The sequence below is a fragment of the Neovison vison genome, chromosome 1 (genome assembly GCF_020171115.1).
Source record: "Neovison vison isolate M4711 chromosome 1, ASM_NN_V1, whole genome shotgun sequence".
Taxonomy (NCBI): domain Eukaryota; kingdom Metazoa; phylum Chordata; class Mammalia; order Carnivora; family Mustelidae; genus Neogale; species Neogale vison.
This window is the reverse complement of record NC_058091.1, coordinates 57932265-57947254: the sequence shown is the minus strand read 5'-3', so window position 1 is coordinate 57947254 and position 14990 is coordinate 57932265. Positions and strand designations below refer to the sequence as shown.

At 36.8% G+C, this 14990-nt stretch overlaps 1 protein-coding gene across 7 annotated transcripts in view; it reads left to right on the top strand.

Annotated features, from left to right (window-relative positions):
- The window catches only part of UTRN (utrophin), a 510470-nt gene that overhangs the window by 454415 nt on the left and 41065 nt on the right, over positions 1-14990 (top strand). For all 7 annotated transcript variants that reach the window (XM_044247155.1, XM_044247163.1, XM_044247172.1 and 4 more), the window contains 4 exons: positions 190-275; positions 4490-4647; positions 6358-6524; positions 7420-7531. In XM_044247155.1, the coding sequence (XP_044103090.1) occupies positions 190-275; positions 4490-4647; positions 6358-6524; positions 7420-7531 (523 nt within the window). The remainder of the gene's footprint in view (positions 1-189; positions 276-4489; positions 4648-6357; positions 6525-7419; positions 7532-14990) is intronic.

Sequence of the window (14990 nt, the reverse complement as noted above, 5' to 3'; positions counted from 1 at the left end):
TGTTAAACCATGTCATGAAATTATGGTATGAGTTTAAAATTAATTTTTAAAAGGGAATAGAAAAGTTGCCTCTTTAAGATGCAATCATTTTCTGATAGTTTACCTGAAGAAAATAGGTATTCAGAGATCATTAGTGTCCTGTATACAGCTTTAAATGCATCTAACACATTGGGATTCTTATAATTACAGGGGTCGAACTGGAAAAATAAGAGTACAGAGTCTGAAGATTGGATTGATGTCTCTCTCCAAAGGTCTCTTAGAAGAAAAATACAGATGTATGTAAGACCTTTCCTCTACAGTAGTGTTTTTTAGTAATAATAATAATAACAATTGATTGGAGGCTTCTTTTATATGATTTGCTTGTAATAACAGTTTCCATTCTTTTTGCCCCTTACTACACATGTCCCAGGCTAGACAAAGGGTGTCAGTGAGAAGTGGTGCAGATTTGTGTGAAATGAGGTAGGGTGCTTGTTGGAGTGAAAATCAACTGCACTTGTATCTCAGTTGAGTCTTAGAAGAATCACCTCAGAACGTAGGCATCATGACTTCTGTTTTCCAGCTGAAAAAAATGAATTCTGAGATGGATTAAAAATCTAGTCAGTGGCTGCAGACACAATAAATTATGAGGGTAGACTTAGATCATAGATTTTTCTGAATGTAAAACCAAAGTTTCTGTCTGTCTGTACTTCCAGTGCTTGAAAAAAAAAATTAAGATGGACTAGAACCTTTGTACTTTTCTTTATGCTGGAACCTTGTGTACTTTTTTTTTTTTAAAGATTTTATTTATTTATTTGATAGACAGGGATCACAAGCAGGCAGGGAAGCAGACAGAGAGAGAGGAGGAAGCAGGGTCCCCACTGAGCGGAGAGCCCAACGTGGGGCTCGATCCCAGGACCCTGGGATCATGACCTGAGCCAAAGGCAGAGGCTTTAACCCACTGAGCCACCCAGGCGCCCCTACCTTGTATACTTCTAAATACCAAAACAAAAACGAAAACAAAAACAACCCCCCCCCCAAAAAAAACTAGATGGGGCTAGAACTCTGACAGACATTGGCAAATAATTATATTTTATCAGGTGAGAAAATTTAAAAATTTGTTTTTATTCACCAAATAAATCTGTGGTATCCTTTTAGCTGTCAGTTAATGAGGAGCAGGCGTGTTGGCATTTTGAAAGGGATGGGCTTGGGAGCCAATGTTACCTGTCTTTAAGTCTCAGCTTTGCTACTTAGTGGCTGAGGGACTGACTTTGTGCTGGTTACCTGATCCCATGGAAGACTGCCAGCTAAGAGGTGATATGACTCCCATTTCACATTTCAGAAAGCTGAAATGGAATGGATTTCCTTCAACTGAAGAATGACACTAACAGTCCTTGCTTTGAAAACAAATAGAGATAATATGGGAAAAGTACCTAGAAATCACAGCTCTTCAACCAATGGTAACACTCGCTGGTGTGGCTCCAAACTCTTAACTACTGGAAAGTTTTTTTGATTTAATTTTGTCCATAAAGTGTGGGTGACTTGATCTGCCATGCATATCCCTGATGATTCTTCACTGAATCTATTCATACATTCTGGAGGGATATTTCATGAAAGTTGAGGTAACCCAAAATAAGATGATGTTTGATCATGGGTCTTATAAACTAGGTTAAGTTTTGCATCTTCCGTGAACATATACATGTTTTTTGAAAACCTTTTGTTTTCTGGGATGTCTGTGAGGTGATTTGCCTGTGAATTTCAGGTCTAGATCGTGATGGCTTGTTTTTCTTAAATGGTTTGACAAGGATGTCAGTAAAAAGAGATGTGGGATTTGTGTGAAAAAAAAAGCTGATTGTGGTAAGATCAGGAGGTGAGGTACCTTGATGGAGTCAGAACCTAGTAAATCATGCAGGGGAAAAAAAAAAAAAGCTTCACAGAAGGCTTTTGTTAGGTGGCCCTTTATTTATCCAAAACTTTAATCATCTTCAGCATTGTAATTGTTGAAAGATAATCCTTTCCAAAGCCAAAAAGGTTGTTTTTTTATAATGTGTGGGGGAGGAAAATGTTAATGAAAACATCACTGTAGCACTATAAGAAAAGGACTTTTTAAAAAATTATTTATAGTTCAGGGTTTTTGTGTGCTCCTGGAAGAATTAAGGGTTCCTTAAAAGTAACAATTATTTCACAGTGCTCATTGTACTCTGAAACAAATGTGAATTCAATCTCAAGGTTTATCATGAATCTTAAAATGTAAGCATGATCTGCTTTCCTAGATCAATGATTCCCCCTCCCTTTCTTTACAAGCTGATTATCAGAAAGTAACCTGAGACCAAAAGAAAGAGTTACAACACAGTGACTGTAGATATAGAGCAAAAACCAGATTCTACACAATACAGTATATAAAGATTTCTTTTATCTGTACACATACCTTCAAATGTAATTCTGAAATGTATAATCTTTCAGATGAGGAACATTATTTCAGCGTACTGATACACACCCATCATACAGTGGAAATTCTTTCTACAAATGTCATCAAATTTAGTCCTTTGTATTGTTTCACATTAAACTTTCAGGTGATGGCAAAGAAAGTAGAGGCCTGCAATAAAAATTTCTGATATTTACCTTAATCCATGAAGTATGCCATTTTAGTACTTAGTTAAATAAGACATCTCTTGGGTTAAAATCTTTAAATCTTTCCTGCAAATGTTGCGATTCTGGAAATGTTCTGGGGTTTGGTTTTATTTCTTATTGTGAGGTCCTTAGCAACTCTGATTTTAGTTTTGATTTCCCCAGTGATATTAGAACACTTTCTCATTATTATTTCCTTTGTTAGATTAATACTGAAGAAAATTTGCTCTCCAAACTCAGTGTCAGAAGTGGCATTCTGGGTCAGCTGGTACCATCTGCACATTGATTTTGCAATGGCTAATGTCCGTGTCTTCACCCTGGGGACATCTCCCTCACTCTTTGTGCCTTCTTGAGAATATTCCTCGATTAGGTTCTAACAACCCCTGGACCTTCTTGCCTATAGCCGAGTGGCTTTCTTCCTCATTGACAAAGATCCTTCAGAATGGCCGTTTGCCTTTCTTCTGTGCCGATTTGTTAGAACTTGAGTTTTAGATTGTGACCTGTCCCTACCTCCTGATAGACCTTTTTGTTTCTGACTATTATATGAAAATATGAACTTGTATCAGAATCCGGAAGTATGTCAAAGTGTTAAGGAATGTTTTCTTTTGTGTTTTGTGTGTAGTTTTACCTTAACTGTGGATTAGTAGTATAGTTGGCTTCCTCAAAAGGAAAGTTTGGCATGATTGATGTCACTGAAATGTGTACTTTTCTATGTAAAGCATTATTACCTAGGAGGTCATTTACTAGGAATGGGTTTAGAAAGAGCATCCTAAGAGTCCTGGATAAATATTCTGTGGCTTCGATAGTGTTATTTTTAACAAAGGGAAGAGGGGTAGGGACATGAGCAAAATGAGTGAAGGGGAGAGGGGAGATGCAGGTTTCTGGTTATGGAATGAGTAAATTAGTAATACAAGGTACAGCAGAGCTTATGTAGTCAGTCGTATTGTAACAGCGTTGTATGGTGACAGATGGTTAACTATACTTGTTGTAAGCATAGCACAATGTATAGAAATGGAATCACTATGCAGTACACCTGCAACTAATGTAACATTGTATCAACTGTACTCACATTTTTTAAAAGGGAAGAAAAAAAAGAAAAAGAAACAAATGGAACTCTAACCAAATCCAAGTGAACAAATGATCGTGAAAATTAAATTTATCTAACTTGGATTTGCTTCTTCTATGTATGCTTATAGTTAAAGTTATATTTTGTTATAATTACTATGTCACTATCACTGAGCTTGGTTCAGTTGTTTGAAAATTCACTCTTTGCACTATTAGATGTAGCATTATTTTCCTTTAAAAGAAATCCAAAATGAGGGGTGCCTGGGTCGCTCAGTGGGTTAAGCCTCTGCCTTTGGCTTGGGTCGTGATCCCGGGGTCCTGGGATCGAGACCACATTGGGCTGTCTGCTCAGCGGGGAGCCTGCTTCCCTCTCTCTCTCTGCCTGCCTCTCTGCCCACTTATGATCTCTCTCTGTCAAATAAATAAATAAAATCTTGAAAAAAAACCCCAAAATTATCAACTTTGATCTGATATCCATTTACCAGATATTGTTTGAAAATGGTTTTTAAGATCAAATAAATATTTACTCCCCTTTGTTCTGTTCTTATAAAACTTCACATGAAAAGCATTGAAAATTTGTGTGATTTTTTAATTTATTAGAACTTGGAAATTCCTTTCCAAAAAGTATTCATTTCTATAAGAAACTGGATCATTTTGACATGAAATTTCTCCCTAGATAACTAATGTGATTCATGTCCACATGATTTTTTTTTTTTTTTTTTTTGTCTACATCATTCAACTGGCAAAACCAAGGGTATGGTTTACATAAAAGCATAGTCTCAGCAGATGGAAATTAACCTTGTGGTTCTCCTCCTTGTAGATCTCTTTAAGGAAGTGGCAGGGCCCACAGAAATGTGTGACCAGAGGCAGCTTGGCCTGTTACTTCATGACGCCATCCAGATTCCCCGGCAGCTGGGGGAAGTAGCAGCGTTCGGGGGCAGTAATATCGAACCCAGTGTTCGCAGCTGCTTCCAACAGGTAAACGTGAAGGATTGCTGACTTGTAGAATGTGTCAGGAGGGATGTGGAGGATGTTCCGAGAATTGGAACAGGGATCCAAATGGTAGGAGAGACATTGGGTACTATTCCAGTACATTTTTGTTTTATTTCTTCAAGCACATTTGGCTCAAGGAACAGCAGCCTCCTCAAGGAGACTTACTACTTGTCAGTGGGTAAAACCCCACATCTTATTTATTTTTTTAATTCTGTTATGTTAGTCACCATACCGTGCATCATTAGTTTTTGATGTAATGTTCCATGATTCATTGTTTGTGTATAACACTCAGTGCTCCATGCAATACGTACCCTCCTTAATATCCATCACTGGGCTCCCCCATCCTCTTGCCCCCCTCCCCTCCAAAACCCTCAGTTTGCTTCCCGAGTCCACAGTCTCTCATGAAAACCCCACATCTCTGAAATGCGCTTTTACATTGCTGTGGTTTGGCCACCTTTGCTGTCTGCCTTCCAGCTGCAGTTTGCCTTCCTTTATTCCTGCCCCAGCCCCTTTGGGCATGTGCCCTCTGTTTAGAATAGTCTTTCTCCTACCCTTTACCTACAAGCTCTATTCTCATTGCCGATCCTTATTCTTTCTTTTGATCTTTACTTAAATCTCACATTCTCTGGAAATCCTTCTCTGAGCCCTTCAGGTGAGGTTGTGTGCTCCCACTGTCTGTCTTCTCCTGAAACTCCTCTGTCTTCCTGTGATGCTCATGAAAGTGGAACTACATATGGAGTCACCTAATCGATTCATTAGTGTTGTTTCTTCTGTACAAACCCCCAAATTCTTCTTAATGCTTGCTGTATATAAAAGCGTTCCAGAAAAGTTACTGCTGGCGTTACACGTTATGCATAAAGGAAAAGGCTACAGATATTTTGCCAGAGCATTTTCAGTGATTTATTATTGCTGAGGAAAAAAAAAAAATGCTCACGCCATCTCTTTAAGGAGAATTGATGTTATGAGTTATTACATTTTGTAATGGCCCTTTTACGTGTTTTAGAGATACAAAAAAAATACCAAATGAGCATTCTAAATATGATTCTCCCATGTACTGGCTCATAGGGTGACCTTGACAAAAGTGTGAGAAGGATGTTGTTACAAATTTAACCTTGCACATGTGAAAATTAGTCAGTATTAGGTTCTAAAGAGAGACTAAGACATTTAATGCAATTAATCACAATAAGTTTGGAAATGTTGCCAAGTATACTCACAGTAATTTATTCCCAGTGTGATGTTATAACAGGTGGAGCAGGACACAGAAGTAACAGTTTTTATTTAGCAACTATCATGACCTTCAAGTTTGGGAAGTTACCAGTGAGTCTTTACTTTCTCAAATTTATACTGTCTTAGGTGAATGAGTTTTATAGGCTTAAAATATTTATGTGAGAATAGTACCTGGAATCATACGGTTTGGATTTTTTTGTTTGTTTGTTTTGTTTTGTTTTAATCTGAGTCTATTAAGGTATTGGAATTTTTTTCTTCTTCCTGTAGGATAATTTCTGCTTTTTCTAATTTTAAATTCTAAAATCTTCTCTCCATGAAGAACCTTAAATATTTTGTGATTTTAACTCACCTGGAAAGAGTTCTAGAACTTTCACTTTGTAGAGATTTTCAGAAGATGATAAAGCAACACCTGCTGCAATTTAAATGAAGAGCTTTTCTTCACTTTGAATACATGTGTTTCTTTACCAGAATAACAATAAGCCAGAGATAAGTGTGAAAGAGTTCATAGACTGGATGCGTCTGGAACCACAGTCCATGGTTTGGCTGCCTGTTTTACATCGAGTGGCAGCGGCCGAGACTGCAAAGCATCAGGCTAAATGTAACATCTGTAAGGAATGTCCCATTGTTGGGTTCAGGTGAGATGATCTGTTGCCGGTGGTGGCAGGAGACTGTTTTCTGTTCTGTTGTTGCAATTTCAGCATATATCCATCATCCCTTACCCCTGATGCCCACTGGGGGTTTGTGTCCCCCATAAATGGGATGCTTAGCATGTTGCATCTATCTGAAAATGACATTCCTTCTCCATGAAGCTCATTTTATTACTACTATCGCTATTTATACCACTCTGCTCCAGAAGCAGAGATTTTTCTGAATTTCTATTTACATAGATCCCAGAAATGTTCATGCATGATAATTGACTCATTATACATATATGGCTCTGATGGAATTGGGTGATGTTGCAAGGCCTCTGGGGTCAAACTTAGTAAGCAGAAAGTGACATTTAATTAGTGAGAAGTAACCTGATCACTTTGTGCTACTTCTGCCCAAGATTGTTGTTAAGTTGATTAATCCTGCTGTTCCCCTCACTAGAGGAAGCTTTATATCAGGGAATTTTGAAATTCATTTCTTATTGGTGGCGTAATTGCTTCTTAAAAGTTTGATGTGTCAAGCTAATAAACATGACTCTACTTCCTGGCCATTTGCATTCACTTTCACACATTACAGAAAATCTTTTGATGTAGATATTTGTCTTCTCACAATATTGTAATCGATGGGAACATGCTTTAGAGACTTGAACTCCAAATTTTTGTTTTCCACTTGGAAGGTGGGTTCATTAATTTCCTTTGTGAAATCCAAGATTCTCTTGGCCCTCATTTAGAGCTAAGATACTAAGAAAATTCCACATTTTGTGGCCAAGTCTACCTTTTATTTCCATCATGATTTGGATGAATGGCATTCCTTACCACAAATGAATGATTTGGACTAAATAATAGGCATGCAAGCTAATCAATTTTCTTTTCTTCTCTCTAGGTATAGAAGCCTAAAGCATTTTAACTATGATGTCTGCCAGAGTTGCTTTTTTTCGGGTCGAACAGCAAAAGGTCACAAATTACATTACCCAATGGTGGAATATTGTATACCTGTGAGTACTGGGCCACTTCTTGTTTGTTTGCTTGCTTGTTTTTATTTGTTTGTTTGGGAGGGAGGGAACAGAGGGAGAGGGAGAATTTTAAGCAGGCTCCATGCCCAGTGGGGAGCCTGACTCCGGGACTTGATCTCATGACCCTGAGAACATGACCTGAGCCAAAATCAAGAGTTGGATGCTTAACCAACTGAGCCACCAAGGCACCCTTCTTGTTTGTTTTTTAAATGGCATATAGCTTTTGAATTAACGAAAGTCAAATTTATTCAGTATATTTAGAGAAATTATTTTTATTATTTTATTTATTTATTATTTTACTATTTTTATGGAAAAAAATCACTTTTAGATGGCTTAACTAAATTTTTTGGTGTGTTTTTGTTTTCTTTTAAACAAATACATCTATGTTGAATTCATTAACATTATACTTTTTTCAGAAAAATTTATGGATTACATTTTGTTTACTTCTGTGTTTTGATTTTAAACTTACCTTTCTTAGTAGCAAACTCTCTCTAGGAGCTCATACTGGCCTGCTTTGAAAATGATACTATGTGTGAGAAATCATAACTCTTTTAGACACATTTAAAATATATTTTCATAATTAAATATATTTAGTAGCAAAAAAGTAGAAAACAGAGAAAGTAAAAAATTCATAAATCTAGCTCCTGAATCCAATTAAAATAAATCACATCTCTTATTTCAGATTAGATTTATTCTTATATTTATGTTATTTTGATCCTGCTCTAATCACTGAACATGTGGTATAGAAAATGCTCTCCCCATTTTCACACCTTGTAATTTTTCTAGTTACAGGATATTTAATTGAGTGAATTAAATTTATCTTGCCACTCCCTCAAATTTATATGGATACTTACATTTATTTTAAATTTTCTGGTATTATAAACAACACTCATCTTTGTGAAAATAGGTCTTTGTCTATACTGCCTAAATTACATTTCCGTAGAATAAAACGCTGGAAGTAAATGACCTTGGTAAATGAATCTGAGTTGGTTTTTTTTTTTTTTTTTTTTTGAATCTGAGTATTTTTATGGCCCAAATCTTCAGGTCAACTTATTTCCAAAAGATGTTTATACCACTTTACATTATTACTACATATGATTAATATCCCCATTTTATTATAGCTTCACTGCATTGGATACTCATTCTTGTTGTTCCTTTGATTTAAAGCTATTTTTTCTGAAGTTATCTTCATTTGCTCTCAAGAGCTATTTTTAGCTCCTTCCAAATAGTGAACCAAAATTTATTCATAGAGCTGTACATTTTCTTTAGGTTTAGGCAATTGAGTGACTTTTTGGATTATAAATTGACAGAAAAACAGCAATTTTTATAAGACATATACATATAAATCTCACAATCTTGGGTGTCTTAACTAAATAGGTACCCCATATACTGAAAGAGGAAATCTCTAGAAAATGCTGAGGAATTATGATAGATGTAGTGTGCCTATAGTGCATAATACATTTAATGAGGAAAAAATCCTCCAAGAAAATTTATGAAGCACCACTTATTACTCTGATTAACATATTTATTCACTCAACAAATACGTATTGAGCACTTACCTTGTGTTAGACACTGTTCTCAGCTCTAATTCATCAGTGTACTACCAGGATAGACAAGATTACTGTCCCTCCTGCTACTTTCCATTTAGGAGGAGGGGATGTGTGGCAAGGAACAAGGAAACAAATAAATGAGATCATTACAGATTATAGTAGGTGCCTTTTAGAAATAAATGGGTAATGAGATAAAAGATTAGAGGAAGAACTTTCGATAAAGAAATCAGGGAAAAGTCGGCTAGAGAAGTTAACATTTGAGTTGAGATTGAAGGATGAGAAAGAAATAGGTGTGTGAAGAACTAGTAGAAACATATTTCAGAGAAGAAAGAGTAGACACAGAAGTCTAGAGATGGGGAAGAGGTTGGTGTGGTTGGAGCACAGAAAAAAATGAAGCCTGTTCCACAAGGAGAGGGCAGTAGGTAGCACCAGCTCTGTCATTTGAAGTACCCAGAGTATCGTGAAGAGGTGGGACCCCTTGTTCGAAATGTCTTATAACTTCTAAGATGACAACAGCAGTGCATAAAGCCAAACTTAGGGAGCTTGCGAGTGTGGGATCCCTGCAGCTGCGCAGGTCTCATATCCATGCAGATGGGAAAGAAAGAGGTGGGAATGGTAGGGAAACAGAAGGAAATGGGTGAATTTCTCTGTCCACAAAAGGGAGAGTGATAGGAGATGAGGAAAGAGAAAGGCAGTATCAGATTGTGCAGAATGCTGCTGGCCATTATAAGGAACTGGGGAGAAGTATAGTATTAATATTTGCATGAGTAGAAGTAAGCATTTAGGGGAGGAGGAGTCAAGATGGCGAAGAAGTAGCAGGCTGAGACTTAAAGGCATCCAGATCGGCAAAGAAGAAGTCAAACTATCACTCTTTGAAGATGATATGATACTATATGTGGAAAAGCCAAAAGTCTCCACTCCAAAACTTCTAGAACTTGTACAGGAATTCAGTAAAGTGTCAGGATATAAAATCAATGCACAGAAATCAGTTGCATTTCTCTACACCAACAACAAGACAGAAGAAAGAGAAATTGAGGAGTCAATCCCATTTATAATTACACCCAAAACTATAAGATACCTAGGAATAAACCTAACCAAAGAGGCTAAGAATCTATACCCAGAACACTATAAAGTACTCATGAAAGAAATTGAGGAAGACACAAAGAAATGGAAAAGTGTTCCCTGCTCCTGGATTGGAAGAATAAATATTGTGAAAACGTCTATGCTACCTAAAGCAATCTACACATTTAATGAAATTCCTATCAAAATACCATCCATTTTTTTCAAAGAAATGGAACAAATAATCCTAAAATTTATATGGAACCATAAAAGACCTCGAATAGCCAAAGGAATATTGAAAAAGAAAGCCAGTTGGTGGCATCACAATTATGGACTTCAAGCTCTATTACAAAGCTGTCATCATCAAGACAGCATGGTACTGGCACAAAAACAGACACATAGATCAATGGAACAGAATAGAGAGCCCAGAAATAGACCCTCAACTCTATGGTCAACTAATCTTCGACAAAGCAGGAAAGAATGTCCAGTGGAAAAAAGACAGCCTCTTCAATAAATGGTGTTGGGAAAATTGGACAGCCACATGCAGAAAAATGAAATTGGACCATTTCCTTATACCACACACAAAAATAGACTCAAAATGGATTAAGGACCTCAATGTGAGAAAGGAATCCATCAAAATCCTTGAGGAGAACACAGGCAGCAACCTCTTCGACCTCAGCTGCAGCAACATCTTCCTAGGAACACCACCAAAGGCAAGGGAAGCAAGGGCAAAAATGAACTATTGGGACTTCATCAAGATCAAAAGCTTTTGCACAGCAAAGAAACAGTCAACAAAACCAAAAGACAACTGACAGAATGGGAGAAGATATTTGCAAATGACATATCAGATAAAGGGCTAGTGTCCAAAATCTATAAAGAACTTAGCAAACTCAACACCCAAAGAACAAATAATCCAATCAAGAAATGGGCAGAAGACATGAACAGACATTTCTGCAAAGAAGACATCCAGATGGCCAACAGACACATGAAAAAGTGCTCCATATCACTCAGCATCAGGGAAATACAAATCAAAAGCACAATGAGATATCACCTCACAGCAGTCAGAATGGCTAAAATTAACAAGTCAGGAAATGACAGATGCTGGCGAGGATGCGGAGAAAGGAGAACCCTCCTACACTGCTGGTGGGAATGCAAGCTGGTGCAACCACTCTGGAAAACAATATGGGGGTTCCTCAAAATGTTGAAAATAGAACTGCCCTATGACCCAGCAATTGCACTACTGGGTATTTATCCTAAAGATACAAACATAGTGATCTGAAGGGGCACATGCCCCCGAATGTTTATAGCAGCAATGTCTACAATAGCCAAACTATGGAAAGAGCCTAGATGTCCATCAACAGATGAATGGATAAAGAAGATGTGGTATATATACACAATGGAATACTATGCAGCCATCAAAAGAAATGAAATCTTGCCATTTGCGACGACATGGATGGAACTAGAGGGTATCATGCTTAGTGAAATAAGTCAAGCGGAGAAAGACAACTATCATATGATCTCCCTGATATGAGGAAGTGGAGATGCAACGTGGGGGGTTTGGAGGAGAATAAATGAAACAAGATGGGATTGGGAGGAAGACAAACCATAAGTGACTCTTAATCTCACAAAACAAACTGAGGGTTGCTGGGGGGAGGGGGTTTGAGAGAACTGGGTGGGGTTATGGACATTGGGGAGGGTATGAGCTAAGGAGAGTGCTGTGAAGTGTGTAAGCCTGGCGATTCATAGACCTGTACCCCTGGGGATAAAAATATATTACATGTTTATAAAAAATAAAAATAAAAACAAGTAGGCATTTAGGAAACTGATTATAAAAATGTCACAAAATGGGAGAAATGACAAACTAAATATATTTTAAGATTTCATACAAAAATGAAAATGATGACATGTTTAAAGATATATAAAATTACTATTTGTCTTGGTCTTAAATACAATTCCTAATGATTTTGCAAAATACCCCATAATTTGAAATCCACATCTCTTCAACAATAGTCATTGACCATTTGGGGCTGCTTGCAAGTGACTGATACACCAATGCATTTCACTGATGCATAAACACTTTCATTTTTAAAATGATATCTGCAGGTTACCCAAAGCTCTTCTTGTTACATAGATTTTTGTGAACTCATTGTTGTCATGCCCGAGATCATGACTTCTCTGTTGGAAGGGATGGCTTCCTTTTCATAGATGTGCTTTGGGTGGGGGGGGTTCCATTGCCCCTTTCTGGAATTTATATAGTGGTCTTAATTAATAACCTTGTTATAAACCATCTTAGGACAGGTTATTTTCTGCATTTGACCCCATAGCTTTTGATAAAGTAACTAGAAATATATGTAAATTAAATTTTTGAACAGTATACTCGAATTGAACAGTAATGAATTAATACATTAATGGTTGTCCAATTTTCTTTCTTTTCATCTGCATTCTTTGGATCTTTGTTCTCCTCTTTTAAATAAGCCTTTCTTACACTTCTTCTGTCTTTAACCCAACATTCCCTAAACTCATTTGATGTCTGCCTTGGAAAAGGAACTCGAATGTGAATTTTTCAATGCAATGATAATAAGCACCACTTGCATTTAAATGGATCAAACTTTTCCATGCAGATCTTGATGTTGGCATTTCTCATAGAGCATCTCCATTTGTGGTGGAGCTGGTGCTCTAGTTATATTACTGACTTCATTTCTTTCCCCTTCAAGTTCCTTCTTCCTGAATCTGAATGTTTCTATAGTTAAAGGTTTTCTGAAGTCTTATTTAAAACCCTCAAAGCTCCAGAAATATTTCTTCAAACATATCATCTGGCTGTGACAATGTTTGTCTTCAGATGTAAGCGGACTAATGGTGTGTGAATTCTCTATCATAATTTATAAAGACATTTTACGAAATTGACAGTAAAACACTTATAGACAGAAGTGAAGTAGAATTCTTCTTCTCTCGAAAATGACTTTTTTAAACTCATATTTTCTTCCACCATTCTATAACCCAACTTTGTACATTTAAGGAGTTCAAGGACAATGATTAGGCTCAGTAAGAGTTCATCTAAAACAGCAGCATGACATAGATTACGTTATATCTCTGTCTCTACTCGCTCTCTCCATCCCTCCAAGTCCCATTCCGGCACAAAACCAGCTCAGTGTATGTGTGTGTAAAATTTACAGTGTGTATAACATTTTCCCAATGTCCTCCAGCTTACCCTCCCAGGATGCCTCATCCTGTGGGCTCTACCTGTAGCCTCTGTTTCACCAATTAGTACTCGACTGTGTAATATCTTCTGTTGTTTTCCATGTGTTTTTCCCCCTCCACTCTCTTTTTCACTCCTTTTCTCTTACTATGCTTAGTTAAAGCTGGCTCATAAAAGCTAAATGAGTTCATATCTGACATTATAAATACTAATTATAGAATATTAAAGCTGGAAAGATCTAAGAAATAATCTAATTCATTCTCATTTTAAAGAGAAAACTAAATCTTAGAAAAAGGTGATTTGTTCAAAGTTGGTGGCCTGGATTAAGTGATTCTGCTCCCTTAGGGAATTATACATAATTTGGCACATTAACAAACTGTGTCCTGTATGCTTGCTGGAGTGTTATGTTTGTTGGGTATCCAATTATATAGGCATTTTGCTGGGGATTAGAGTTACAGTGAAAATATAAAGAAGGAAAGCAAAGTCCTCTATGTAGAGAAATGTAAGACTATGTACTTTTTTTAAATGACTAAGTTTATGGATCAAGATAATAGTCAGCAAAAATCAGACAACAACAAATCTTGTTACCTGTGCCCTGCATGTTTGAATTCAGTTTATTATTTATTTTAAAAATACTGACATTTTAAATTAAAGATGTGAAGATTTTCATTTTCTTTTTTTTTGGAATAAAAGTTTGTGATCATTTAATTTCACAATGAAAATGATCCTAATTTTATCTTTGTGAAACAGTGTTTATATTCTCTGCTGCAAATAACCAAAATTTAATTCACATTAGACACATTTTTGTATGTTAAGTTATAGAAAAAGGATATTCCCTTTAAGAAAAAAAAGCTCCTTTTTTTAATGTTCAATTAGTCGACATATCTCATCAGTTTCAGATGTAGCATTTAGTCATTCATCAGTTGTGTAGAAGATAGCCCTTTAAACTCAAGATAAAGGATGGTGAGTTTCATATATGATTTATAAGAGTTTATGCCATTGCTGCTAGTGAGAGAGAGCTAGATAGTGTTAAATATTAGGGAGAATGGAAAATGTTTGGAATTGCTACTGGGGGCAAGTGTGAGTCGACAAGAGATGAATAAATTGATCGCTACATTGCAACAGGAGTGCAGCTGAGGTTAATTGGCAAAGATTTGCACTGACTGCATCATTGCTCAGTCACTGTGGAATTAAGAGACGGTAGATAGAGTTGAAGCCAAGGGAATGAATGATACAAAGGTGTTAATGATACTGGGACTGCTTTGGGCTGTCCCCATACTGAAAAAAATCCCTAAAGGGGTTGAAGGGCTAGTGATTAAGATCATGGGGGTAAGAAAAGGTTTGTTCATATTAAAGAAGTAAGGGCAAGGCTCAGGACTTCTTTTTTAGGTTAGAAATTTGGAACCAAATAATGTTTTGAGTGCTGATGTGGTTGGAGGTTTGGACGTACCCCATTATGTGGCTAATGTGGAACATAAAAGGTTTGGTTTTTTTGTTTTTGTCTTTGTTTTAATATTTTTTCAGTGTTCCAACTATGAAAGGTTTTGAAGTGAGGTGGCGCTTAGAAGACCATCAGTATGTCTCTAGAAGGTGACAGGTGGTAGCTGTTTCTGGCCATGTATGGTCAAAGGGGAAT